At 39.9% G+C, this 27695-nt stretch overlaps 1 protein-coding gene across 1 annotated transcript in view; it reads right to left on the bottom strand.

Annotated features, from left to right (window-relative positions):
* Positions 1–832: 832 nt before the first annotated feature.
* TMC5 (transmembrane channel like 5) overlaps positions 833–27695 on the bottom strand; it is a 27199-nt gene continuing 336 nt past the window's right edge. Inside the window, exons 2-23 of the mRNA XM_026859025.1 lie at positions 19994–20155; positions 19232–19431; positions 18721–18825; positions 16940–17032; positions 16053–16152; positions 15378–15468; positions 14814–15062; positions 13414–13565; positions 12728–12872; positions 12019–12174; positions 11239–11405; positions 10528–10606; positions 10060–10157; positions 8319–8414; positions 7680–7755; positions 6696–6829; positions 5365–5538; positions 3965–4043; positions 3532–3624; positions 2425–2526; positions 2080–2125; positions 833–1519 (exon numbers count right to left, since the gene is read on the bottom strand). Coding sequence (XP_026714826.1) covers positions 1407–1519; positions 2080–2125; positions 2425–2526; positions 3532–3624; positions 3965–4043; positions 5365–5538; positions 6696–6829; positions 7680–7755; positions 8319–8414; positions 10060–10157; positions 10528–10606; positions 11239–11405; positions 12019–12174; positions 12728–12872; positions 13414–13565; positions 14814–15062; positions 15378–15468; positions 16053–16152; positions 16940–17032; positions 18721–18825; positions 19232–19431; positions 19994–20067 — 2622 coding nt within the window. The 5' untranslated portion in view covers positions 20068–20155 and the 3' untranslated portion in view covers positions 833–1406. The remainder of the gene's footprint in view (positions 1520–2079; positions 2126–2424; positions 2527–3531; positions 3625–3964; positions 4044–5364; positions 5539–6695; positions 6830–7679; positions 7756–8318; positions 8415–10059; positions 10158–10527; positions 10607–11238; positions 11406–12018; positions 12175–12727; positions 12873–13413; positions 13566–14813; positions 15063–15377; positions 15469–16052; positions 16153–16939; positions 17033–18720; positions 18826–19231; positions 19432–19993; positions 20156–27695) is intronic.

The raw sequence follows: 27695 nt of genomic DNA, 5'->3' as shown, positions 1-27695 counted from the left end.
AAAATCTGTCATTAGTGGAAAGAACTACACAATTATTCCAATTAAGGCAAGTCCAAGCTTCTGAATTAGCAGCAGATTAATGCTACCTTCTGTAAGGGGTGATGGACTTTTTTTGCTTGTATCGTGAGCTATATATAAGCACAAAGAAACACAGGAGTAAGAAGGGGGGTTTTCCTGACATGATGCTGAGAGCCTCCTCACTTCACTCATCCACCCTGCACTACCAAACCAACAATCTCAGTCTTCTGCTGCACATCCTCTATCGTGTGTACATTGCACCCTCAATCAGTTTCTGTCCAGCCCCTTCGAGTCCCATAGCCTCTTCCTTTACTGCTGTGTTTGACAGGCACTCCCCAAGCAGCCAGTAGAACAGCAATTCCTGGCAAACGACCCCTGCTCCAAAGCTCCATCTTCTGTTGCTGCTTGAGATCCTGGCACCAAGTCACAACCCTCTGTACCAACACTAGGCCCATATTCAATATTCACAGCCAGACTCCACAGCTATACAGGCACAAAGACAACAAAATTGTATCTCTAGTCTTGTGTGTGAAGTTTGTCCTTTTTTCTGTACCTCTGGTGGTTATTTTGGAGTTGTCTTTAACCTAAATTTTTATGTCCAAAGCAATGATGGAGGAATAAACCTGACAGTAGCTAAAAAAAACCAAAAAATCATCATGGTAAAGTTGTGGCTCTGAATAATAAGAAGCTGCAATAAAAAAACCCAACCTCTTAATTCTGTTACTTCCAATCTATCCTTTACTAGAAAAGATATGTGTTCTTGTTCACAAGCAGTGGTTTTACACAGATGAGAATTTTGATAAAGAGTTCCGATAAGTTTTAACATCATGGGTGCTTTTGCATGACTATAAAACTACAAATGGCTCAGAAAAGTGAAAATGGAACAGAAGCTTAACCTGGTTCACACAAGTTACTTTGCAGCCAGTACAATGTCTCAGTTATTAAAAACAACTGCACTTCAATTTCCTTCTATTGTTATTTGACAAATACCTCACTTTTCGTTTAGATCAGATAAAAGCAGTTTGAACAATATGACTGATACAAAAATATTTTTAGAGCAAAGCTTTTGTTTACAATTAGGCACAAATTTCCTTATGTTTAGTTGATGATAAGTAACCAGCTGTGGAGGGACCCTTACTGCATGGAGGTGAAGGCCAGTCCTGGAGGAATGCTGACCCTCACCAGAATGTTGCTACTTCAAAAACAAACCAAACACGCAGGATATTCCCCATCACAGCAATAAACTGCAGTAGGGATGCATTTTACAATCTGTTCTGTTTTTACTTCCATTTAGGGGTAAAAACCCATCATTAGTGCAAATGAGTATTGCTTTTTGCAGAACACCAGCCAACAACTTAACATTGATTATTGTTTCTGCCTGTTCACGGTCAAAAGTCTTTGTCATCATCTTCGTCTTCCCACTGAGCTGCTTCTCTAGCGCGCAGAGCGAGCGCCACCGCCTCGGACACGCCTGGCCAGCGGGGCTGGGCTGGCTCGGGATCTGTTTTCACAAAGGAAGTGATGTTAGCTGTGCTGGTGTCGGTATAACCACCACCCCCATGCTGTTTAAGTGTCCCATCTGTCAACTCTTTGGAATGAAGTTGTGTAAACCAGGAATAGTTCAAGCTACCAGGCAAGTTTCCATAGCTCTTTTTATTCCAGACATACGCTGTCCTAGAGACTCTACATTGTTAATAACCCCTTCTGAGACTCACACCAAGATGTGAAGTGTATCTCTAAGGTGATGTAATACGGGAGCAGCCACAGGCAAGAATAAGACAAAATGGCTCATTTACCCAAAGAAATTCAACACTCTGGTATATAGAAGCTTGTGATCAGTCTTCAGAAGTCACCAAAAACATCACAACAAGCTACTAATAAGCACATCCTATAGTCAATGTTTACATCAGAAACAGTCTTTTTTTTTTCTCTTTATACAAGGTGGTAAAATTCTGTGTCTCTTCCATCAAGCTGTTACATGCTGTGTCTGTACTACATCAAACATTTTTACTGAGCCGAGCCTCTAAGAGCTGTGTTCTGTGTTTAGCATTTGTTGCTTACCTAGTGGGAAGCCAGACCCCCTCAAGATCCCAGCAGCATCAGGATACTGAAAACAAAATTCACAAGCAGATTTAGGTTGTTGTTTCCCTCGTGCCTGTTATTTTGCATTTTAAATTATACCAGTTCCCAGGAACAAAACCATACTCTCCAGATCTTAAGCAGGTCTGTATGAGTATTCCAACAGCTATTCTGATTACATTTTTGTATCTGCTCAAGTTAATCTTTAAAATTATTTCTATACAGACAGGGTGACCTCTTTGCTCAACATATGCCCATTGTCCATTTCATGCCCCAGGTTCTATATATGGAAATCTAGCGGAGACTTCCTTCTTTTGACCATCTCACCTCGTTGTAGGATGCGTTTTGATTTCTGTCAAATGCCCCTCCTGGGTAGCCTGGCACTTGCTGAGCAGGTTGTCTGGACAGGTGGGATGAAGAAGAGCTTCTCTGAAAGGCAGAATATTTGGCATTAGCAGTACTACATTCTGGCTTCCAATCAGGACTTTATGGTCAGTGCTACTCCTACCCTTGTTTTAGGGAGATGGCTCTTCTACTAGATCCACAATGAGATTATTCTGGCATCTCCTTTTGAAGTCTGACCTTAACAACTACAAGAATATCCACATTCCCTCAGGAGTCCCACTCATGACCCTGAATATGGCCACAGGGTTGTCTAGTGTTTGAAAATCCCCAGCACACAGAAAATGCCCATTCACTTCAAGTTCCCCTCTCTACAGTCAATATTTATTTATTTATATTATTGCATTAATGATGGCCAGTCATACAGGGGATTTGTTTGGGGTTTTCTTGAGGGAGGGAGGGGAACCTGACAAACTTTTTATTCACCAGTATGCAGGTCAAAGAGTAGTTGCTCAGCCAAATAAAAACCCTGCACAGCACTGTATATGCACATTTTAACACTAATTTGATAGCTCAGCAGGCTGGACTGACTTGAAAAATAAACTAAAGTTTAAGAACATTAGATGTCTATCTCGAAGTTGTATGGAATTAGGTCAAAGCACTCAGTTTTACCTCAGGTGAAAAGACTGGGCTGGGTGGGGAGGGCACAAACCATAGAACCCTAAGGAAATCCAGGGTCAGGGGAGGAAAGCAGCCTCCTTTAAGTCTAGGCAAGGCTCTACTGTGGCCAAACCCTTTAGTGACCATCACTGCACTCCTAGATGAGGAATGTTTTCCTGCAGTTTCATAATCATAACATCCAGTGAGGTAAGGACTTTTCTATACCCTTCCTAGGCTAAATTCCAGCCTGGAGCAAACAGAGAATTTCCACAGTATCCTTTTCCCATCTGGAATTAACCAGTAATCAATTTATGTGAAGTTTTAAATACAGACCTATCCCAAAACGGCAGCCTATTTGCAAGGCTAGAGGAACCCCATGAAATCATACCAAGCATTTAATTGAAACAGCAGTACCTGAACTATCAGACTGACCTGCTGGCCTTGTCCTCTTGGTGCAGATGGGTTTTGGTTTCTTCTTTGCAGTACCCATAGTTTTTCAAGTAAAAATCTTTTTTCTTTTACTCCCTATGGTCAAGACACATTTGATCATTAGCTGGAATGGACTAATCATTCTTGAGAGTCTCAAGGCCTACGAGTAACCATTGACCAGGATAATCATTAAAATTTCTTTTATTCTGAAATAATCTGTCTACATAGGGAGCTGCAGCAGCACAGCTTGAAGGTAAAACTGTTTTGCAACAACTCTTATTTGTGAGTTAAGTTTCCCTGCAATAGACATGGTGGAGGGCTCCCACCCTCCCTTGAACTGTCATAGGAGAAGCAGATTACGGCTCCACAACAGCAAGATGAGACAATCAACAGAAAGCCACATTTTAAAAAAGATAAAGCTGAAAGTCAAACTTACATTGATAATTTGCTTCTTTAAGAATTTGGTTACAGTCTTTCTTCCTTCTGTTATTTGCCAGTAAAGATAAGTAATAATTCTAAACAAAAAAAAAGTCCAACATATAAGCACTCATACTCATGAGTATTTCCTCCTAGTCATTGCCTAAACAAAAAGTTATCTTGTTTATTTTACCCATGAAAAGATACATATATACACATATCTGTACATGCATATTTATACATATACAGACATATGCATACAGACAATACATGTATTTTAAAAATGTATGTATAGAAATACACATGGAATGACAAGCACATGAAATTGCTTAAGACATTCTCTTGGAAAGGACCCAAAGATTTATGGGCTTGTATTCAAGATAAGAGGTACAATTAAAGTCACTCAGCAATACAAGGTGTGTTTCAGATAACAAATAGGAACCTAATGCTCTTATCCAACTTTGTGTCATTTGCTTAGACACATGCCTGGACCTTAAATCACAATACCGAACACTTAGTACTTCCAGGCCAATCCTGGTTCCACTCCAATCAGTGGGAACTTGTTTTATAAGAACAGGTTTGGGCTCTTAACTGTGTGCATGGCCCACGTTAGAAATATCAAGCAGTACAGCCACAACATCAAACCCTGCCAGTGGGCACAGAGTTTAATACACATGGTTTTGCCAAAATAATTTACTTCAGCTGAGAGGACAGTATGTGAATTTATCTGAGATGAGCTGAAAGCAGACTGCAACCTACTTATCAGAATTCCCCATATGGTGGGGAACTTTAACATGCACTTTAACATGCTACTTGTGCACCACCATGCCCTTCCACCACAGTGTCTCTCTATTCTTAACGGGATATATTCTCATCTAATGACTCCACTGATCAGAGACTGTCAGAAAAGACAAAGCAACCATCTCCCAAACTTATGCTTTTTATGTTGCTCAGGGTCCTAGTGTAGATCTGGCCAGTATTGCCAGTGCTTGTGAAAGCTTGCTCTTTCTCTACTGATTTATTCACCTCTGGGGGAAGAGAAAAAAAAAAGGCAATTTATTTTGCTCACTGTATGCAGCATGTTCCCTTTTGCTGATGTCCCTAAAGCTAAGTGTGCCAGCAGTAATAAGGTCTGGAGCGTAAGCAGCAGTGAACTAGAAATACTCAATGAAAAGCAGTGTATCCTAGGGTTAGCATGAAGCAGGTTTATAAAAGGCTTTAGCATCCTAACATACAAGGAATAAGTTTTATAATTTCTTTATGTAATTCAAATACATGAATTTCCAATATATTAACCATTTCTGATGCTTTAAAATACACTTTGCTTTTTTTTTTTTTTTTAATGAAGAATGGCTATGTCATAGCCAGTTTTTCCCACTTCAGGTCCTCTTCCAGTGCTTTCCATTAGCAGGTACTTACAGGACAATAACGGAGAGGATGAAGAAGAAAAATTCACTTGTAATTAAGTTATGGTAGATCCACACTACCCATTTTGAGGCAGTGTAATTTTCCAGTATTTTCATCCACTCAGAGACTGCATCATACATAGAAGACAAACCTCTGAAAGGACCACATTCTTCTGAAGGTTTTAACCTGAAAGTGTGAGAAAACAGCTACTTAAAGCTTCATATATTAATTAGTGAGTTAGTTAATATAGTGATTTTGTACATCACGTTACTCACTAGTTTGCTATAACCCTCTGCTCTCTTTGGACCCTCAGGGAACTCTCATGATCTGTGTTTTTAACTTGAGTCACTCTCCAGCCATTAAATCACCAACCCCAGACTATGCAGTGAGAAATAAGAGACCCTGCTGCAATGGATTGGTACCAAGCCCTGTAAACACAATCTTGAGCTAAATGTAACGTCAATCACTGCAGAGCAAGCTACAGCAAAGTGAAAATCTGGGTTTTCAAAGTTTCACTACAGGTGCTTAAAGGAACAATCACCTTGCCTTCAAGGACATGAGTCACTACAGATTTTCTGTAACAACAGGATGTGGTGAACTAAGGCAGCCCATAACAAGAGTTAACATTTTTGGGTATAACTGAAATAGGAAAATGCTGTTTGCTTTGAAAATTAACCACTTCAGATGGTCTGAAATTCCCACCTGCCATCTGGAAATGTTTGCTCTGAAATATTTCATCCCACCTGATTTCATGCGTTTCACTAAATATTGAAATCAGGGGGCTGAGAATTGCCAAGAAAAAGGACTATCCATGCTGCCCTCATTACTGCGAGCAGAGTAACATGCACACAAACAAAGCAGCTTTACAATACTGGTAGCAACCAAGATGCCTTATTGCAGAGGTCAACACTGACTGCAGAAAACCTATGAATTTTGTAAATAATCCAGAAGTTAACCTCAGCTGAGTTTTTCCCAGGTGTTTCTCCACTCCAGATCCACTATGGCCTATAATATAAATTAGTCCAGGAACTAGGACTAGGTTACAGCAACTTTTAAGGAGAAGGAAAAGCCAAATTTGCTGTGACATTTAAATAGGATCCCAAAACTTCAAGTAACTTTGTTTCTTCTCCATCTTTCTTGCAGGACAAGGTATTGTGTTAACCACATTCTTGCAAAGTCACTGAGCATGTCTTGTTTTCAGAATACAGAGCATCTCATGAACATCTGAAAACTTCCATTAGCAATTCATATAGCTTTTTCTATGGAAAAATGCAGATTCCTCTGCCTGGTATCAGGTCACACAGCATAACATAGTAGGTTTGAATGCCAGTGATCTTCCATACCTCCAGACAGTGACTCCAATGACAGACAGGACTCCAAGGAAGGAAGGGAAAAACAGCAGGAGCATGAAGGATGTTGCCATTTGAGCAGTTCTCCAGACTTTGCGAGGGGGCTGGCAATTCATCATCAGACTGACCTTTAAAGAGATGAAGGTACACTGATTCTTGGAGTGGTGTTACCTGCCACTTCAACTTGGTTTAAATTAATCACACTGAAATTGCTGGTGACAATTGCTGCAATAGCATCTATCAAGTTTCCAAGAACTTCTTTTATATGAATTTGATAGATATACTGTAGTTTTAGAAAACTTAAATAATTTAGTCTGACTAGTAAAGGCAAAAGGAGGTGCTAATGCGTTCTTCAGGACTCTGTTGGGTAGAGTTTGTTTTTGTAGCATACACAAACCCACGGTTCGGGGAAGTCTGGATCAATCTTTCTAGCTATAGCTTTGTTCTTCTATATTCAACATTACGAACTGTTCAATGACCCAGCTAACAATCTATCATCTAGTCATACTACTGAGACAACCAATTCTGAAAAGAATAAATTTCCACCTTGATCTTTAGCTGAATCACCCTGCTTATGCTTAGATAACTTAGGGCGGTGGAGGGGCAGGTTGCTGGGGAGTAGGCAGGAAGCCAAAGTCACAGCACAGGCTGAGTGCCTATCCTAACATATGCACTTATACACGGTTAGTTCCCCAGCTTTCAGTTTTACCACTTTATTCCCCCCATTCTCTAACTGTGCTCTTAACCCTTCCACATTTTCCCCCCTTTCAAATGTCACAGGTTTGCAATTCAAGGGTGTGCATCTAAATTGTGCTCTTTTAAAGCAACACACCCTCCCCTCAAAACCCAGTCAACCAAACTGCTCTCCTAAATGCAACCCCCTCCCAGCTTCCAGGCCAAACTAGCACTTTAACACAATAAATTCTGTCCAGATTTCAAACAGTGTAAGTTTATAAAGAATAAATCTAAACTTGTTACCTTTTTCACATAAAATATTATAGAAAATGATATCATCTGGATACCAGGCAGCAGAGGTGAAAAGAGGATACCAATCCTACAAGAAAGCATTTACAAAAGAAAAGTTAAATCTTGACTATTCACCACACAGCTCTCAGTGCACTGAAAGCAGAAATATCACACTAGCTTCATACACAGTGTTTGGGTATTTGGAAATGTGATTATATTAACACTGATCCTGTAAGTCAACCTTTAAAAATATGCAACTTCAAACATACATACCTATCTACACTTCTGCATAACTCATGTAATTGGAGTAACATAGTCATTGTTAGAAATAAGGTATATTTGCCAGGGTTTAATACTGAGACTATTTCAACAGGAACACCATTCCAGTGGGGAAGTAAACAGAACTCCAGGATGCTCCTTTCATGGGTTTCTCCCAGACCAGGTGGCCACAGGGTAAACTACTGACTACAGCATAATTACAAAGGGAACTGGCAAGTCACAGTCCTTACAAAGGTACTTGATAAGTCATCTCTCTCAGGCATTTATCCTGTTATTCCCCCCATGATAGAAGGACCCAGAAATGTCAGAATAAGAATATCGCATGGTATTTCTAAGCGGAAATGAAGTTTTGACTGTAAATGTCACACTTACCAGGTCAAAGTCTGTGCATAGATCAAATCTAAAACATTTCGTCCAATATCAAATTCTGGCAATCCCAAGTTCACACAGACTGTAGTTCCAATAATTCTGGGGGAAAATAAATATAAAAAAAAAGCACATACCAATAGAATTTTCTAAATGATAAAACCCTTTGTAGAAATCACTGCAAATAACATCCTGAATACAAGCATCAGTGACAAATTACTTAGGGGCTGCATTAACCACATGTCATGCAAAGCAGCCACAGCTCATTGATTAGACAACACATCAAAAATGAAACAGAATTTGGCAAAAGCAGGGTTGAAATAAGAGCTAGGATATTTTTCATGCAACTTAAAAAAAAAAAGGGGGGGAGGGAAAAAAGGCATTTGTAACTATATCAGGAAAGTATGCTTATACTTAAACGGTTGAAATGGCAAGTTGCCTCAGTACAAAACTGTAACAGCTTTTCAGTTCCTGAGTCCTCAGAATTTTCAGCCTCAAAAATCTGGATCTTGTAGACTGATTCTTTTAATATATCCTAAAGTATATCCTACTTCAAACTGAGGTTGCAAGTAGCTGAGACATACATAGATAAGCAAGTACTCAGAGGATTCCTACTGAGGACAAACAACCCCTTTTATCACCTCATTTTTCCTGAGCTGGAGACAATTCAGTTTCTGCTTGTTGTAGCAAGAACAATAAAGATTTGGTAATTATCCCATCTCCCTGGCTTTTGGGCTTTCCGCTGATACAAATAAATACAAGCAATTGTACTTTTAATCTTTCAGGGCTGTAAGTCTGGTGCTTTTGCACAGCTTAGGGGAGGACATTCATCACAGCTGACACTGCAGTTTTGGTACTGTGACCTTTTGTTGGGAGGTGGTTTCCTAGCTGAACAGGAGGAGAACGGGAGGATTAAAGTACACTGGAAAAAGCTGCAGAGGGTAAGTCTTCAAGGGCTTCTCAGTGTTGTTTTGTGTTAATTTAACATAAAGCTAACAAAGTCCTACCTTGTAAACCAGTCTTGTTCACATCATGTGCAAAGGGCAAACAATGGATCTCCTACACAAGTAAGACCAGGAACCCTAAACGCTCTGAAGAGCTGGCAAGCACTTAAATGCTCTACCTTAAGTCATAATGTTTGTCAATATGAAGGTACATACACAGCAGAAGTAAATGACTTTTTGCTTACCAGCTTACCTGTATTCACATTCAGTTAAAAATACTTTCTTGCTCACCACGCTGCAGAACTCTACACTTGAGAGCCATATTACATCCTTAGTAAGACTGTTTAAAATAAGGTTTTAAACTTGTGTGCACTCTGCAGAGTGGCATGACTAAGAGGAAAAAAATTACAGGGGGACATACCAAGGAAAGACAGAAGTGTGTGCCTGTGCATACGCAGAAAAGCAAGGGTTTCTGCTTGCAACACTTGGTCCTTTGTCACCCCATTCAGGAGTTCCACGGGAATACAGTGTGGCTTCCTCTGTGCCTGTTTGCATCTCCAGAGGAAAAAAGGACACATTGGGAGAGTAGAATGGTACACACTCTGACTTCCCCCTAAGAAGGAGCTGCAATATACACAGGGCATGTACCCAGAGACTATGCCTGGTAGAGACAACCAAGGAAGGGTTCAGTGGTGCCACAGCCACGCTTCTGCTGGGCTTCCTTTCTCACATTGGAAAAAAAGACCATGTCTTTGGTGTCTTTTGTTAATGAATAAAAACAAGATTAGAAAGGTAGTACTCACCTCCGTAAAAACTCTCCAAAGAAAGAGCCAAGCAAACAAAATATGAAGTCAACTAGAACAAGACGATAGATATCTTGGCCAACCAGTGTTTCCCAGCACTTTAAGAAATAGAAGGAAAAAAAAATAAAAATGCATATCTAGAAGTAAAAAATCATGTGACTCTAACATTGTTCCCAAATGACTGGGCTTCTGAAACCTGGGCTCCAGATCAAAGATTTGCCAAGAGCCTAACTAATCATAGTCAACCTCTCACTGAACAGTGCTGCAAACCAGATGAGACCTAAGTTGGGCAATTCATTTTTTCCTACAGTTCATTCCTCTAAAGATGCTTATAAAAAAGTGTTGAGGTGGCATATTCAGCTTTCCAAGACACTACATGTACTTATCTTTTTGCTGGAGCAAGCCTGTTATCAAAATGGTTCCTAACCTGGCATTGCAAGTCAAAGATTTGTATTTTTGAAACTTTACCTGTGACTCTGATGCAGCCACAATGTTAAGCCAGTAGTAGCACAGTATTCCAACAATTGATATTTTCAGGATGGTATTTCTAAAAAGAAAAAATAACAGTAACTGCACCAACAGCTGGTCCATAAACTCACTGGAGGGAATGGTGGCAGGATGATGGTTGGTTACACTTGATGACCTCCTCTCATAGCAACAATAGCACTGCAGAGTGTCAGAACCACTGAGAGCTCTCCTCAGAGCTAAGGTGCAGCATTAGTCCATTGTTCTGGCAGAAGGGGAGCTGGGCATGACAACCTTGGCACAAACCTCTGCTAAACAGGCTACTGGTTGGGTATGTGGGCTCCAGGAATTACACAGTGTTAATTCCAGGCATCTGTATTTAAGTAAGACGTCCCTCTCCACTTCCTTTCCCTTCCCTGGGGGGCCAACAGCCCAAGGACCATCTAGGGAAGCTACAAACAAAACCAAGCCCAGTGTCACAGCGTGCTTAATTGAGAGGGAAACCATACCCTGTCCTCATGCAGAAACATAACGCTCCAGAAGGCTCATGGAAGACAAACAAAACATGGAGGGAAGAGTATACAGAAGCCTTCAGAGATTATTTCTCCTCCATAGCTCCCTGCTGCCCACCACACCAACTAGACACAGCTTGCAGTCAAAAAGAAGACTCAGACAACTTCAGGCAAAAAGCACTAAGGTGGTAGAAACAAATACCTGGCAATAGTGACATATATCTGGTATCCCGGAGTCTGAAATCTCTCCAGGTGTCCAAGCCACGAGTAAAAGAATGGGATGAATGCATTGAGGAGAGATGCAATAATGGGTAGCACCAACATGGCAGCTTGGCTCTTGAGGTCATTCTTATGCTCTTTCACAAACACCTAAGAGAGGAAAAATAATTAAAAAAACCCATAAAACAAAAAACCAACCAAAACCAAAACAAACAGACAGCCCCAACTTAGAGCTTTAACCAAAATGCTGCCTCAAGTTGTGTCCCCAGGAAAGACACCTGGCACACCTCCCTGTATGTTCTCAGGTTAGAGACTATCATGCTTTATGGGCACATGTCCAGCAGCACAGCAACCCTCTCCCCTTCCCCCACAGTCCATGGGGCCAAGGGTTGGAGCCCCATCTGAAATGCAGCTCCTAGGCAAAGGAGAGGACGCCTTGCTGAGGCTTCTTCTTGCTGTTTTCTTTCAAGGTGACCAGCTGCACTACCCCTAAGCTAGCCACGAGCCCAGGCAAGCAGCTGCTGAGGCCAGGGGGCAGATTTGCTCAGACCCCTCAGGTCCTACACTCTTGCCATAGTCCCCAGTGGTGTGATCCTTTGCAAAACAGATTTTTAGGTACAGCAGAATCTGTATTTGCATTGGCAGAAACAGCAGCTATGCTTCTCTACAGTCCTAGTAGTGAACAGACCACTGCTTGCACTCAGCATAAGATACCATGTGGAAAAACACATCTCCAAAACCAGACTGCAAAATCTGTCCTCACCTTTAGGTTATTAATGGAGAGGAAGTAAACACCAGCACAAGCAGCTACTGCTGTTCCCAGGGAAGCAACCCAACAAACAAGATGAATAACAATATGAACAACTCTCTCTGTTGCAGAAAAATTTAGAACTTCTTGGTTTACTTCAGCGAGGTCTTCCTGCAAGGAAACAAATCCTAATGAAGAATTCCTTAGTCACCAGCATGAAGCAAAACTTGTTTCAAGAGACTGAATAAAAAATTTCTCTAGAAGATGGCCAGAGTAATATCCTGAGAACATTTACTGCACAATCTTGTGTTCCTATCCTGAAAGTCTTTTCTCTTGACAGTTACACTGTATTTCAGAGATAATATCACAAGCCTGGCTTTTCCTTACAGAAGGATTAAATAGCAGGAAGGAAAAACAGAAGACATATTCTGTTCGGCAAATATTTAATAGTCACTTAATTCAATAGAACTGAAGCATACAAATATATCTATGCAACTTTAAGAGAAAAAAAACAAGTAGTTAAGCCAATCCAGGATTTCAAATGAAACTTAACCGCCATAAAGTTTTAAGTCTATTAGGAACAGGACTAGCATGCTTGAGTCACTCTGCCAGAGACTTATTCGTGCATATAAATTTGTGTATGCACATACAAGACTCTGGCAGAGTGACTCATGTATTCTAGTTTTGTACCTTTCTACTTTTTTGTACCTCCTGTGGTTTGTACCTTTATTTGCATGATGATATTCTTTTGTTTCAGCTTCACAGCTTTTTCATTAGTTATATTAAAGTCCCAAACACAGAGAAGTTTGCTAGCAATTCCAGAGACTATCTGGGGGTTAATGAAGTTCCTGCAGAAGGATTTTGCCATGCTGCAATGAAAATTAAATTTGTGAGATGAGTAATGGGAAAATACATCAAGTTTGCACAGCAGGTCAAGAAAGGAGATTTGTCATTTTTTCTATCCCATGCCAAGGCTACTGGACCAATGTCAGATCATGTCACATAAGACAACATGGAAAATAAACTTTAATGTAAGAAACAACTCTTGCATTTCATTTTCCTAGTTGTTGCTATCAATCTTTACCTCTGGAAGGCCATATCGACACCAGAATATATTAGGAGCAACAGCTTACAAAAGGGGATTATGATATTCACTGGTTTGAATCTGGATTCTCTGCACGTCCCTTACTGTTTTGCAGTTATCCTTAATTTATCTAATAAAGGTTTGATTTATGGAGACTGTCTTTGGAGCAGAAACTTCTACTTAAACTCTAGACCTGGAAATAAGGACTTACAGAAACATACTCAAGTAATTATTACTGTCAACCACTGACAGTGTGGGGGTTTTTTCGTTCTTGTTCTGTGTATTTTTTTTCCCTTAAGTGAAACAAGAATGTAAAGTTAGTTTACCTGAACAACAAGATGAGAAAACATATGACAAAATATATTCCAACGGTGAAAAAATAGGCCAGCTGCATGTTGTAAGATGGACCTTTCTCTGTTTTACTGATTGTAGCATTACTGTAAAAGCCATAGTAGAGTACTGTTTCTTGAAAATAACCCTGAAAAGATATGGACATCATTCAGAATGTTTGCTATCACCTGTATATGGTGGGAAGTATCACCTGAAGACCAGTTAAAGGAAGTGGGAGCTTTCCCATTCCCTACTGTGAAATCACAGGTGTGATTAAATTTCTACGTATCAGGCAGGCCCTTTGTCTTGCTTCTATCAGATAAAATCTTTCACAGTTTTGTGAGCTTCTAGAGATATATAAATTACTTGTATCCTTGTTAAGATTCATGTGGGATGGTCATGAGCATTCAACACCTTGGCAGGATTTGGTCTTTTCTGAAAATTCCTAAGAAGGGAAAAGCTTAATTGTGTCTTTCTTAGGAACAAGGTTCTGTACTGAAGAATTGTATCAACTAGGAAGGAACCAGGAAGGAAACATGTGACATTCAGCACTAGAATCACTAGATGAACTCCTGCAATGGTGACTGTACTTTGCAAGGCTAAACAGCATTACTACAAACACAGCACTTTAAAAGTAATTTTAAAAGGAAAAGGCTGATATCTTTCCTCTTTAGAAAGATCTCAGCTAAGCATTAGTAAGAGCAGAGTCTTATTTATTAACTAGAGAAATCCTTTAACAACAATAAAATGGACACATTTTACAGCAAGGACAGGAAAAAAAAGTCATCTACTCAGATGATTTTGTTGATGAATACTAGTAGAGTTAAAACAGTGCAAAATCTTCCTTTAAAAACAGTCTGGGACTTTGCTCTACATGTAAAGATCTCCACACAATGACAAGATCCTCCTGTTTCCAGGCCCCACTATGTTCAGCAGGTGGTCACAGAAAGATCTGTGTGCCTTGGAAATAAGCAAAATGGTTTGCTTTGGAAATAAACAAAATTCATGGGATCACATATGGAAATGTGCACTGTATTTTCACAGGAAAATTAGTACGGAAAAAATGTTCCTCTGAAGACTATTGTAGCTATCTCTGGAAGACCTGGCTTCCTTTGTGTCTCTTCCACTGCTTTCTGAGTGATGAAAGTTGAAATATTGCTGAACCCAGCAATCATTTCCAGTGAGATATATGCATCAGAATGAGTTCCATTCATCTCACTCTGACTCAATGTTTGTTGCAGCTTCTGTTCCAAATATGTACTAAATATTGTTTCCAGTCACATCAAATTCTAACTCCACCTCTTCACAAGAAATACTAACTTTTCTACTCTATTGTGACTTTTTAAAGTAGATTTGTTCGTGCAGTATTAATACAAATCTCTTGTTACATACTTACAGCTCCAGTGAACAGCTCCAGACCCGTGAATGAAAGGTTATTTGGTTCTGCTGCAACAAACTGAGGGACTGTGATGAAACTGAAGTTTATGACGAATGAGAAGATGTTGAAAGCTAACAGCCACTTCAAGAAAATAAAATAAGAAAGAACACTTGTTCCAAACTTAGCACCAATGATCTTCAGTATCTTGTGGCTTAACTGCAATAGGTGAAAATATTCTGACAAGCTATTTCCAAATCGCCGAAATGACTGAAGTGCAAAAGAGGACAGAAAGACAAATCTCAGCAAGAAGGACTCAAATTCACATAATAAAGTCTCACATTTTTTTACAGTTCCATTTTGATGGTAAGAACAGATTTCCCCCACTATAATGCACAGTAAGATGCTTAACTGGTATTCCTAAGCGCCACCATAACGCAAGTCATTATTAATGAACAATGTGGCAATTAATTGCTTCTTGATAAGTAACATAAAGCAAGATACCAGATACCTCTGGAGACAGTGATAACATTGCAGCTGAAGTGGGTTACTCTGTCGTGACTAACAGAAGTTTCTGACACTTACCACTACTGTTCGCTGCAGACACTGTGGACAGCATGAAAGTTGACTACTGTGGCTCCTTGATTCTTTTGCTATTTCTTTAAGAACTTTATCCCTGTGGAAAAGCAGAGCAAGGTGTGACAAGCATTATAGTATGATTTGTAATTAATACAAGAAGCCACAGAAGCTGTTGCAAATACAGTTTCACACACATCCACATGAACAGAGATGTTCTGCTGGTTCTTTTTCTATTAGCTGATACCATGGCTCTTGTTCATGCTATGACAGCATGTTCTAGTCCCTCCACTAAGTCACTCTGGGAACAAAATTTAAATATATTCTGTGAGGAGACAAAAGGATGTTTGAGACCATGTGGTCTCTTCTCCATTTCAGTGGCCAACATCCAAGTTTCTTTTGAAAAGAAATAACAAGTGATCATTCATAATCAAATCTCAAGGCCTTGATATTCTGTTTTATATTACCATGAGAGATTCTTATCATTCAGAGAAAGGACAATGAACCTTCTTTAAATTATTTTCCCTTGCAAGATGTTAACTTTGTAAAAGTGCATTAAAAAGTACTTTCAGCTCTTTCAAAGTGACAGACCAAAGTTGAGCAGATGGCAAACATCCATACGTGATAGCCAGATGTTGAAAGTATAGTGTGTGTAAAATTAAACAGATAAACTTCTATTTTTACCTGATCTCTCTCTTTTGTTTCATGGTTCCTGGCATCTTCTGGATTGCTTTAATCCTTTCACTGGTGGACATACTTGCAAGATTTCTAACTAACTTTTCCTCTGCATAAAAACCCATGAAAAACACAAATGTTGGGATAATAATACAGTAATTCTTATACAAAATCTGAAATGGATAACATCATTCCCCATTTTCACTGCTACCAACAAGGTGTGGAAAATTCTGAGACTTAGTAATACTCCCCAGCATCTCCTCAGGTTCACCAGTACTCTAATACAGATGTAAGTAAGTAGTACAATACTGAATGTTAAAAAATAAATCACTTGTCTGATGGTTGTTTAATGTCAATAGAAAAAGCTGCAATAGAAAGGAAAAGACTGACAAATGCCAAGATTCTAGTCTATTGTTTGATCACCAATAGTTACATTTCTATGATGCTAGATGTTGACTTAAAAGCTAAACTTTTGTTTCACTTATTCCATAATTTTAGCTGATGTTAGTGCCCAAACCCAGCACTACCTATGACACAGACAGAACTGTATTACTTGACAATCAGGCTGGTTTTGCATAGCTGGAATTCAATGTTAATTCCAGACACAGTGGCTGAAAACAATCCATTAGCTGGTCAAATAAATTCTAATAAAGAGTTCAGCTTTTCTTTCTACAATTTAACACATATTCACGCTGCACTGTGCTTCATTTATCATGGGATTTTAGTGTGCTGGTAGAATATAAAAGATGAATGGCTAGTGTTAACACAAACCCAAATTGTTCCCATAACCACAGAAAGACTACATGCAATTCTGATATCTGATAAATCAAGAACAGAATCAATACACCATCCTTGTGCAGGATGCTATTTAATATTGAACTGCTTATCTAAACTACCTTCTTTGCACACTGGATTGGTTTCGAACAGGCTGGAGGAAGTCACAAAGATCTCATCAGGTGGTCTTCTGTTGTGTCTCTGAATAAAGCTATCTAAATAACATGCACTGTTTAGTAAGCCCAGATACTGCTGACAAACTGACTTCAGAAATTCAAATTTCATTTTCACAGAAACAACTTAAAAGTGTACCCTTCAATCTCACTACCTACATGCAAACAGATATTCCCCCACTCACTTCTTGCCTGGTCATGCCCAACGACCATATGCCATTTGCAGATATATGCTGGAAAAGAGGTACTAAGCCCAGTCTTCAGCTGTCATGGAAAATTGTGTCATCTAACCCATTCATAAATGTACACACTGATTATTCAAGACTTTCTTCCCAGAAGACAGGTCCTTTCTTCAAAAATCATTCCACTGACTTCAGGGGGACTGTTTTAGAATCACACTCAACCATGCTGTATAAGTTATATGTACCAGACTCCTATTTCCCTGAGACCCAAATGCAACTGTTCTCTCAATATTCTTTCATCCAATTAGTCAAACACAAGTGACTGCATTCCTTAAATACATCTGCCTTCCAGCTATGGAGCAGATGAGTTTAGCCACAGCTTGCCTTGCCTCGCCTTCCCAGTAAGCTAATGGCCAGTCTGTGCAATGTTACATCCCCTTTTTGAGCTCAACCATCTGGTGCAGAAGACCCAAACTGCCTGGTGCACCTCTTAATTAACACACATGGTGCAGGCTCCTTCACCATATTTACTATTTAGATCTAATGGTTCCCTGACCTTAGTGTCATTTCCACTTTGATCCAACTTTATGTTGCAATTAAAAAGAATCTGAAAAAGAAAAATATCTGTGCCTCCTTGTGGAGATACTTCTTGAACCTTCAGCACCCAGACATTTATCCTCTAGTTGATTGCACTAGATATGCACCTCTCCTTCCTATCAGGTATTAAAGCTGTGCACGATAGTTAATATTTGGAAATGTCCTATTTCTATGGTCACTCATGGAGTGAGACATTTCCAGGTACCAGTAAAATAATTGCTTTTTAATATGAATACATTTTTCCAAATCAGATCTTAACTTAAAGACCATGTTCTTAAAGATGAAAAAAAAAAAAAAAATCCCTCACTTTGGGGGCCCAGAGACGGCTCCTTCAGCACATCTAGGTAACAATTCTGGAGAACAGCTCTTAATTACATTACAGAAGCAGCAGACGGGAACCAAACTGATTGTAACAGTAAAATTACACGATATGGGAAGAACAGTTCCTACTCCAAACCTGAACAATAAATTACTACGCTAGCCTAAACCAGAACCCAGATAATACTATTCCAGACCTCCCGTATTTTCATTAATATAAATCTCTAATTACTATTATAGTCTGAAATTTACATGGAGACAACATAGTGAGAAATTAACTAAAGACAGTCTCAAAAATGCATCCTATCCTCCCCTTATTTCTTTGTACAACAAGTCTCTTCAGATAACTGTAGGTTTGTTTTGTGTTGACCCACTTACAGAGAGTTTGGGTTAAAATGGTTAGGCATTGTATCTGTCATTGCTCAAGAAACAAAGACCACAACCTTCAGAAAGATATTGAAAAAAATCAGCTACAATGACGTAGGATAGTAAAAGAGGATTCATGTTTTATGATCTCCTTTTATTACATGAAGATCTTCATAGCTGAACCAGAAGGCTTATAAATATTTATTATTTTATGGAGGGCAAGACTGACACGCAATATTCTGATGCGCCACAATCCTTATGTCTTACCTTCTGATACACTGAAAATTCTGTGGGCAGAGGGGCGATCCAGCAGATGGGAGGTAGAAGGGCGGCTGTATGCCAGTTCTGGCTCAGGCTCAAAGGAAAGATTATCTGTAGAAGGGAATCAGAATTATGCAGAAAGTTGTAAACTGCTGTGGATTATTTACACACAGAGAATATCAACCCTATTGACCAAAGACTGCTTGACTGGAAACTCAGCAATGTATACCATTAACAAAATTCTTTTATCTCACTCAAATGTACGTCCTAGTACTCAACAGCTTGTGCAGTCCACGTAAGTCAGTATTTATCAATCTGTTAATACAACAGACAGTACACCGACCTGTTAATATAACACCTGAATGACTTCTGGGGAAAAAAGAAAAAAAAACAACACTGCCACCATGTACAAATATATACAGTTGACCTGTCCGGAGCTGCAGCACTCCCTCAGGACAGAGTAAGCCATTATTTGTTCCAGCATTTCTGTAAGCTGTTCATATGAAAAATTACATACCCATGGAATTTCCGTATGGACTTCTGCTTAGGACATTAACTCTTGGTAAACCTTCTCTGTATTCAGAGCCATGTCTCATGGAGGCCATTGGTATGGCTGGAAAGTAATTCTGTCCTCTTCCACTGTGTTCTCCATAGGAACCATGCAGTGAAGAATCATCAGGGGTTTGGTGAGAGAACAGATTCTTTTGAGAACTCCTCCTGGATGAGTAACAAAAAGGAAAACCCCGGGTGCCACAACAACTCTCAATGGATATCCTTAATAAATTGTTACCTATTATCCTCAAATTTGAGTACATTATAAAAAACAAACTCTGATACTGAGAGGTATTTTGTATTTAGAACTCCAGCATCATAATTCTGATTTGGTCATCAACTGAATTAAAAAGAGTAAAACTTTTCTCCACCTGAAGTTAGTTTGGACTCTACCTAAACAGATATAACTGCTTAGAAAAAGAAAACATCCAAGGTTACAGTGCATTGGGAAAATTACTGAACTAAAAAATATCTATGACACTATGTCATAAATCCTAAGATACATTTAACTTATAAATTCATCTAACATGTAAAAAGCAAACACATCATTTATCTTGAATGCCTCATTCCTGATAACAGCTTTAAAAATTTATTTCTGAATACAAGCATAAAGGAGGGATTAAAAGAATTCCACACATTAAAACTCCGGAGAAGAAGTTTCCCTGCATATAAATAGAGAATTTAATTTCTTGTGGCACAGTCACAACAACAAAATTAATTAACTCACCTTCTATCAATTTCCAGTGTCTCTGAGAAGTGGTAGTCTGGATTTTCAAAGGCTTCATTGTAATGATAAGACATGACAAATCCTTCGTTTGAGGAATGAAATCTTCCTTATTTTTGTCTCTACTGCTTCGTTAATATGTTCATGGGAAGACTGATTACAGACCTAATTATGAAACAGATGCACGTACATACAAAATTAAAAGAAAGGAACTTCATTTTAGCATCTTAGCTAGAAGGCTTTGCCACCCTACTAACAAATAACATGAAATTATATAAGTCAGAAATGGTTCTAACTTAGTTCTATTTACCATTGGGAAATCAGGGTCCACCAGAAGTTGCAGGTAAAATGGGAACTAATATTTCTCTACAGTAAGCTCTGTACAAAACTAAGGAACTGGAGTGCCACATGAAGGCTTCTCCAGCACTGACAATGAAGTCAGGTTTTAGAAGCATGTCAAAAACATTAAGAAGAAGAAATAAGTTCTCTTTTTCCTCCTCATACAGGCAAAGCCAAATGCCATGCTTCCAAAACCAAAGAGGAGGTGAAGTCTGCCCACTTCCTTACTGGCAGTGGCATCTCTAAGCCTTAGTTGTGAACAAGGGACCCACTGGACCACTTCTACGTACAGAGCTGACATTATTTAGAGACCCACTCTTAATGAGAGCTCTTCTAATGACTTCATGTCTCGATCCTGTAAATAGCTTTGGGTTTAGCTTTATTTGTCACAGTGCTCCATTTTAGTCTTAAGCAAACTAAACTTGCTCAGAGTTTAACGAACAGAAGTTGAGGTAAATCAGTGAAAAGGGAACCTTATAATGGAAAAACAGAAGCCAAATTAAACAGGCAGTTCTTGCAATTAATCAAAAATCATACTCAAAATTAAAAAGGAAGAAAATTTTAGCATTTGTTCTTAAAGGCACCATACCAAGTTTGATCAGCTGGCAAGCTATTCAACAACAGGGAAGGAAAAAATGTAAACAACAAAGAACATGTGGCAAAACCTATGAGACATTGCTTTTATCTCAGCTCCACTCCTAGAGAAGCAGAGCTGAATCTCTTAACAGTACAGTCTCGACCAACTTTTCTGTCTGCAGTGGGTTTTATTTGCGATTTCTACTGTAGTAAAGGAGCTACCACATGAAGAAAAGTATCCTCAAAGTGGGTAACTGCACACTGTTTAGTTTCTGAAGGCTTGTCAAAATCTTTTTTCACCAAAAGATCTTAGATTACTATTGTGTCATTTATACACCTGAAGAACTTGGAAGACAGTCTGAAATCTTGCAGTGTGACATACAGTTGCCCAGGTTCTGTACACTGTCTTGCAAAGAGATTTGCATATAAACATGGGTGATTGACTGAATTCGAAGTCCAACTTTTTAGTCAGAACATTGTCTACTTTTCCATTCTAGCATGATGAAGCATGCTATGAGGCACACGTCTTCAGCAAACATTCAGTAAAAAATAGCATACCAGGGAACTTGAGTATGTGATGCGTCACCTATCCCTTCTGTAAATAGTGGATTATTGCCAACAAGAAACTATAAACATAGTCTCCCCTAGATGAAATTTGTGTTTCTTCAAGCAACAATTTCACACCTACAGAGACAGACTGAGATTCTCATGTATTCAGAAAAGTAATTAGCAGACCCTCCTCCCTGTATCTCCAAAGAAAACCAACAAATACCCCAGGAATCTAAGGCTTTTATGTAAAAGTCACAGGAAGTTTAAATCTCCTGAAAGGTGGGTTTTCTTTGACAGGAACCACTTAGCTCTTGATGATCTCTTGAGAACTAACTTCGAATATATATGAAGTTTTATACAAACTCTTCGGGAATTAGTACATTATGTCCTTATACTCTATTAAAAAGCATGGAAACAATTCTTGAAAAAGATAATCACGGGCTTCTGCAAAGAGCTGCTTGGAAAACTACATTTTCCCATAAAAGTATTTTAAACTGTAATGAAAAGCTGAAGAGGAAAAGGTTACTTTCTCTGGGTAAGAAAATTCCCAGACAATTCCCTTTGAAGAGTGTGCAAAATTATATTTTTCTATTTTTTAACGGGTTTCACAGGAACTCAACTCACTTCAACTCAGCCACCCAGAAAGCTGGGAAGCCTGCTAGCACAGCAGCTGGAAACCTGAACACTAATCTAAACAGATCATCAACTTGCCTGGTCTTCATTGAAACTGTAGAGAGAATGGATATTTTGGTGGAAAAGTATGGGTTGTGTAGAATCAGCATTACCCAGAAGCAAGCTGGTAGGCAGCATCAACTAGCTCTATCGACCAACTTGCTAAAGTGCAACCAACCAGAAGGAACAGTTCAGCCTGAATAACAAATACATCCATCACTTCTTTCTCTTACTCCTTTTAAAGGCCTCTAGGCATATCCAGAAAGGCCTGCTAAGACACTCACTAAGCCCAAGCTGGACTGTGTATTGGTTTCATCATTATCTATTTTAATTTCTTTGAGTCTTAAGATTCTTGAGTCTTTATGCCAGGATTTCTATGAAAATCCACAGGGACACTTACAGTCTAACACTGAATCCAATGTCTGAGGCCACTCTGTTTTTTTTTCCACTCCCAAAGTTTTAAGGATTTTAAATAAAGTCCCCATGTATGCTGAGGCAAATTCAAATCTTTGCATTTTGTTTCTGAAAAAAATAGAGATTTTCCTCTTGCTACCTGAGAGGGTTAGATCCCAAACCTTGAGGCATTTGGAGTGAGCAAGAATGTGAACATGGATAACTCCTATGTTCCTTGACTGAGGCTGTAGCCACTCAGAGGTCATATGGTACCTGGTACCTAAATGCTGTGGGGTGGGATGGAGTTGCATATGAGCATACATGCTCAGGGTGCACAGATGGCACGCCAGTGGTGTACACGTAGCATGTCAAGGGTGTACAGGTAGCACGCCAATCCACTCACTTCCTCCACCCCAAGCCCAAAGATCGTGAGAAACTCTACTTCCCAAGTCAGATAGACATCATTATAGGTTTGGTTTGAGGTTTGATGGGCTGGCAGTTTATAAATTTCTGACCAGTGCTAGTTTATTGGAAAGAACCCGAAGCAGATAATGCTTAAGCTAAACCATCTCCTTCTTTTTGACCTACGATGGGATGCAGTAAACCATAGCTCCAGGAAAAGCTATGACATGTAGACTTATCTTTCCTTCTTAAAAGTTATTTTCCAGAATGAAAAAAATAAATAGCTGGAGAAGAAAGATCATTTGTAAAAGAAAGATAGAAAAGAAGAGTTTGACAAATCTTCCCTTTGCAGAGTGGTGTCCATTTTGGGTGATGTTTTGGATTTTGCCAAGCAACTAGACAAATCTTATACTCCTCCTCTGGAGAAATGTTTAAGACCAGGGGGTTTAACAATCATCGATATGTAAATAAGTTACAGGAGAGGTGGAGAGGGGGTGCTTTCTGCTTGAATCGTTCAACCACACACTGTAATGATACAGAACAGGAAACTCCAAGCAGTGCAGGCTCATGTTTCTGGATCATTTCCCAGAAATACAACTGCTTTCACGTCACAGACGAACAGCCTTGACCATATTCCAGGTTAGTTTCATCCATTTCTGTACAGGTAAATCTCTGCTATAGACACTAAAACTCATTTAGAATACAAATCAAACATGATGTCTTGCTAGAACAGCACTTTGTTCTGATAAAAGGTTTCAAGAAAGCCACTTAGACCTTCAAGCCCTTTTGCTGTAATCCTTCAATGAAAAGGATTACATAAAGTAAATGAATCTTGAAGATGAATGGAAACACTTCCAGCACTACATCATCGTTGACTCAAGAGTGTTGGACGAAGGGAATAGAACTAATGGAAGAACTGATTCAGAAGGTTGAATGTGCTCTATTTCCATAAAGATCTTCTAGTTTTTTAGGGTACAACTGGACTGGATTTCACTGTTACCTAAAGCTATTTTCATTCATGAAACCCTGTCCTGTTTAACATGTTACACACAGCTTCATACTGAAAGAAATCAGATTGATTTCTGGAAGCCAAAAGGGAGACACAGACGAGAGTTAAAAGTAGATTACATGCTGCATCAGCAACTAGGTTCCAGTACTGACCACTATTCTTCCACTGTCTCAATCCCAACAGTTTCAACACTTCTGCAGAGAAACCAGGAAAGCCTCTCAGAAAATCTAAAGAGCCTGTGAACTGACACTAATCAAACACTACACTCAAGAAACCCTGATCTTTAATTGACATATTAGCAACAGAACAACCGTGAATCATACACGGAAGTGAGAGTCACTCACCTTTATGCATATGGCCAAAGTACCCAGCCTGCACTGACAAACGCCACCTCTTACCAGCCTTCTGCTTTATTGATGTCAGCAGGGTCAGTTACAGCAGTCATCAACTTTGTTATAGACCTTCCAGGATTTTCAGCAATGTAAACTGTGCCTCTGCTATGAAAGATCTTCCCAGTGCAAGGCAACATGTGGTAGCACTAAAGACTCATCTGGTTACTACTGCATAGGCAAAGGACAGACAACCAAACTGGGAAGGGAAAGGGGAGAGTGACAGCATCCCCATTACAGTCACATGCTGCTCTTTCTCCCAACAGCTTGCTGGATCTCCAGCTCACAAAGGCAGGCACTTCCAAGCCCTACAGTGCAAGGCTACCTGCCAGAATCCAGAATCCCATCCTCCCTGATCCCCCAGCTCCTCTCGGTGACAGTGGGGTGCAGAGAATAGCCAGGCAGGCTGGCAGGAGTGGGCAGAACAGTGTCTGTCTAACGCGGGGAACATCCTACCTGCCCTCAGCTGGCTGCTCCCATTGCCCCCTGATACTTCAGTGTCATGACCTCTGCTCTTTATCCATTTTTTGCACCTTCTCACTTATTTATCCTGTCCTTTCCATTTAACATTCCTCTTGTAATTTGCTTTCCCCCCCCTCCCCATATAGTAAGACTACAATATTTTCATCCTGTTCACTTTGTTTGCAAGTTAAATCCCTTCTATCACCTGTGGCTACTTAGATAAGGCATTTGGAGAAGCACTGCAACTACTTCACGTTTGCAGTGTCTCAAGCAGGATTCTACTTCTTCACCTAAGTTTAGACATCTTTATTATAAAAATGCTCCTGGAACATTCAAAAAAATCGTTACAATATACAGTTAAATTTTAGTGCTCAGTACAGTGTCATAAAGATGTGGCACACACTTCAGAGTTTTTACTTAATGGCAGCGGATGAAAATTCAGATACTTCATTAATTCTGCGAATTCATAGTTCTCTCCCTAATCTACCGCACAAATCTCTGCTTCTCCACCCAAAAGCCCCCAAGGAATTGCAATTGTTGTGGACTGAAGTACATATCACTGTGATTTTGTATTATCTAATCCTTTCCCCAGCAACCCCTTTGAGAGCAAGTCTCTTTTTTGTTTGCTGCTTTGTTACTTTTATTTTCTTAACTCTGACCACAAGTTGCAAACTTAATCCATTGGGAAAACTATGAGTACTGGGTAAAGAGGAACAATCAGGGATATATAACCACTAAAATTAGACACAGGGAACTGAAGAGTAAGAACAGTATACCTAGCAGAGAAAGATTAACAAGAAACTGTGAACAGAACTCTGCATTATTTCTTTAACACTTGAAAGACATTACCCAGCTCATAGTCTGACTACTATGGGGAAAAAAAAGCTACGGGAAGAATCACTTCATACCAGTGCAAGTCAGTCTTGTGACTAAATTTCCAAACTGCAGACTTATGTTCCTTGCATACAGCAGGACTAAATCTTGATTTGCAAAACAAGTTTTTAAAGTCTGTTGATTAACCAACATTACCGGCTGCTTGTACGTGAAGGAAATGTCTGGAAAAAAAAAAAAAAAAAAAGAAAAAGGAAGCACTTTTTGAGTACCTGTTTGGAATTAGTTTTCTGCTTTCAGTGGAAAGGCAGCCTACCACACCAGGTCTATTAGAGGCATTAGATACTGTTTACTAGAACAGTTCTAATGTTTTGCCTTAAAAGAAAGCTTTGTTTATTCTGTACGGGCAATGGATACCTTTCCATTTTAATGCAACCTTCAAATTATACTTTAATGAGCAGTATCAGTTACAAATTCAATTGGAAAAGCTTATGAAAACTACACATATGGTCATTTAGAGAATAAACAGGTTTGTTGTTGAACTAAAAGAAGGCCATTGTTCTGTTTGTAATTTCTAGCTTAACTTCCTGTTAGGATATTGTCATCTCATCACTATTTGCACAAGCAGCATTTAAGATGATCCTGAGGGAAAACAACAGCTATTCACAATATTCTAGTAAATCAGCTAAGAAGCTAGAAAATGGCTGAGGAGAACCAGCCAGAAGAGGTCCAGTTTTGACACAGGTTTCTCCTAACTCTGCAAAATCCTTACATACAGTTTTCAACTTGTTGGACAAAAATTTTCACATAAACCAAATTCTTTTTTTTTCCAGACAAAATGTAGCCACATTAAAATGCAGTGTGAGATGTTAGTACGTTAATGTTCTGTTCTATTACACAATGAACATACAGAACCTATGGACTATACAAGTCACAATTAGAGGCTTTTTCACAGAAAAGGTGAAAGGGGACCCTGCCATAGAGTGCTAGTTCATGTTATGTCAGGTCATATAGCCATACGATGCCACCTCACCGCTTCACTATTTTCATGGCAAGAATGAAAGTCCTCCTGACAAGCTTACTCGGGGTGGGGAGGAGTACTGACATGTCAGCCCAGAACAGGTGCCATTTCAATGACACTGCTTAGCACAGGCAGCCCGCTGCTGCCCATATGCCGTGCCAGGGCTGTGTCTCTCTAGAGCTACCAACTGGCTGCTTTTGCTGCACAGAGCAGGATGAGGCTGCTGTCGGTCCCAGGACTGGCAGAGGAGACCGTAGTCACACCAAGTCAGTGGAAGTGTATGTTAGCACAGCTCCCACACAGTACCATGGACTGCTTGCAGGTTTGCTTAATTATCAGAGCATCACTAAGGAACAGAAGCTTGACAATAAAAACTTGGATGTAAAGTTTTGGCTTTTAGATGTGTATTTAATCTTCTGCATAGAAATGTTTCAATCTTGTAGGTTAGGGCATAAAGGAAAAAACAGTAATGCTGAGACTTAAGTAAAATAGAGTGGTTTCTACATAGTAAGCCTGTGTGTTCTGAGGGAGTGACAGAATGACTGACCACAGAGAACATGAATACTTAAACCTCACACCTGTTTGATACAAAAGTACTTCTGGCTCCCCATTACCTGTCCTAACATACAAAACTCAACAACCGGCTACTCGGAAAATGCTTTGCCACATCCATTCACTCGTCAGCAGCCTCCAACACGCAACCTACACCAACACGAAAGGAGATGTCACGCTGAAGCTGGTGATGCCGGCAAGGCTGGTGCAACACCACACTGGCTAAACCCCCCAGGTGACTGTTAGCCCCCCCCCGGGACCAACCCTCCCAGCTGAAGACAGCAGAAGCTGCTATCGAGCACCGGGGCGACACAGCAGCGCGGTGCCCTGCGGCGGTGCCGGCGCCGAGCTCAGGGCACCGCTCGGGGTGGCCGTTTACCCCTCGGAGAGCAGACGCCGCGTACCCCCCTGACCCGCTGCACACCCGCAGCCCGGCCCTAACAGTTCCGCCGCTAAATCAGCATTAGTGAAGCGCAGCCGCCTCTCGGGGGTCTCCTCCAGGCCAGGTGC

Source organism: Athene cunicularia (genome assembly GCF_003259725.1).
Source record: "Athene cunicularia isolate RWA chromosome 14 unlocalized genomic scaffold, athCun1 chr14_part1, whole genome shotgun sequence".
NCBI classification, from domain to species: domain Eukaryota; kingdom Metazoa; phylum Chordata; class Aves; order Strigiformes; family Strigidae; genus Athene; species Athene cunicularia.
Note: the sequence above shows the minus strand (reverse complement) of the source record. Positions and strands in the feature narration are given on the sequence as shown.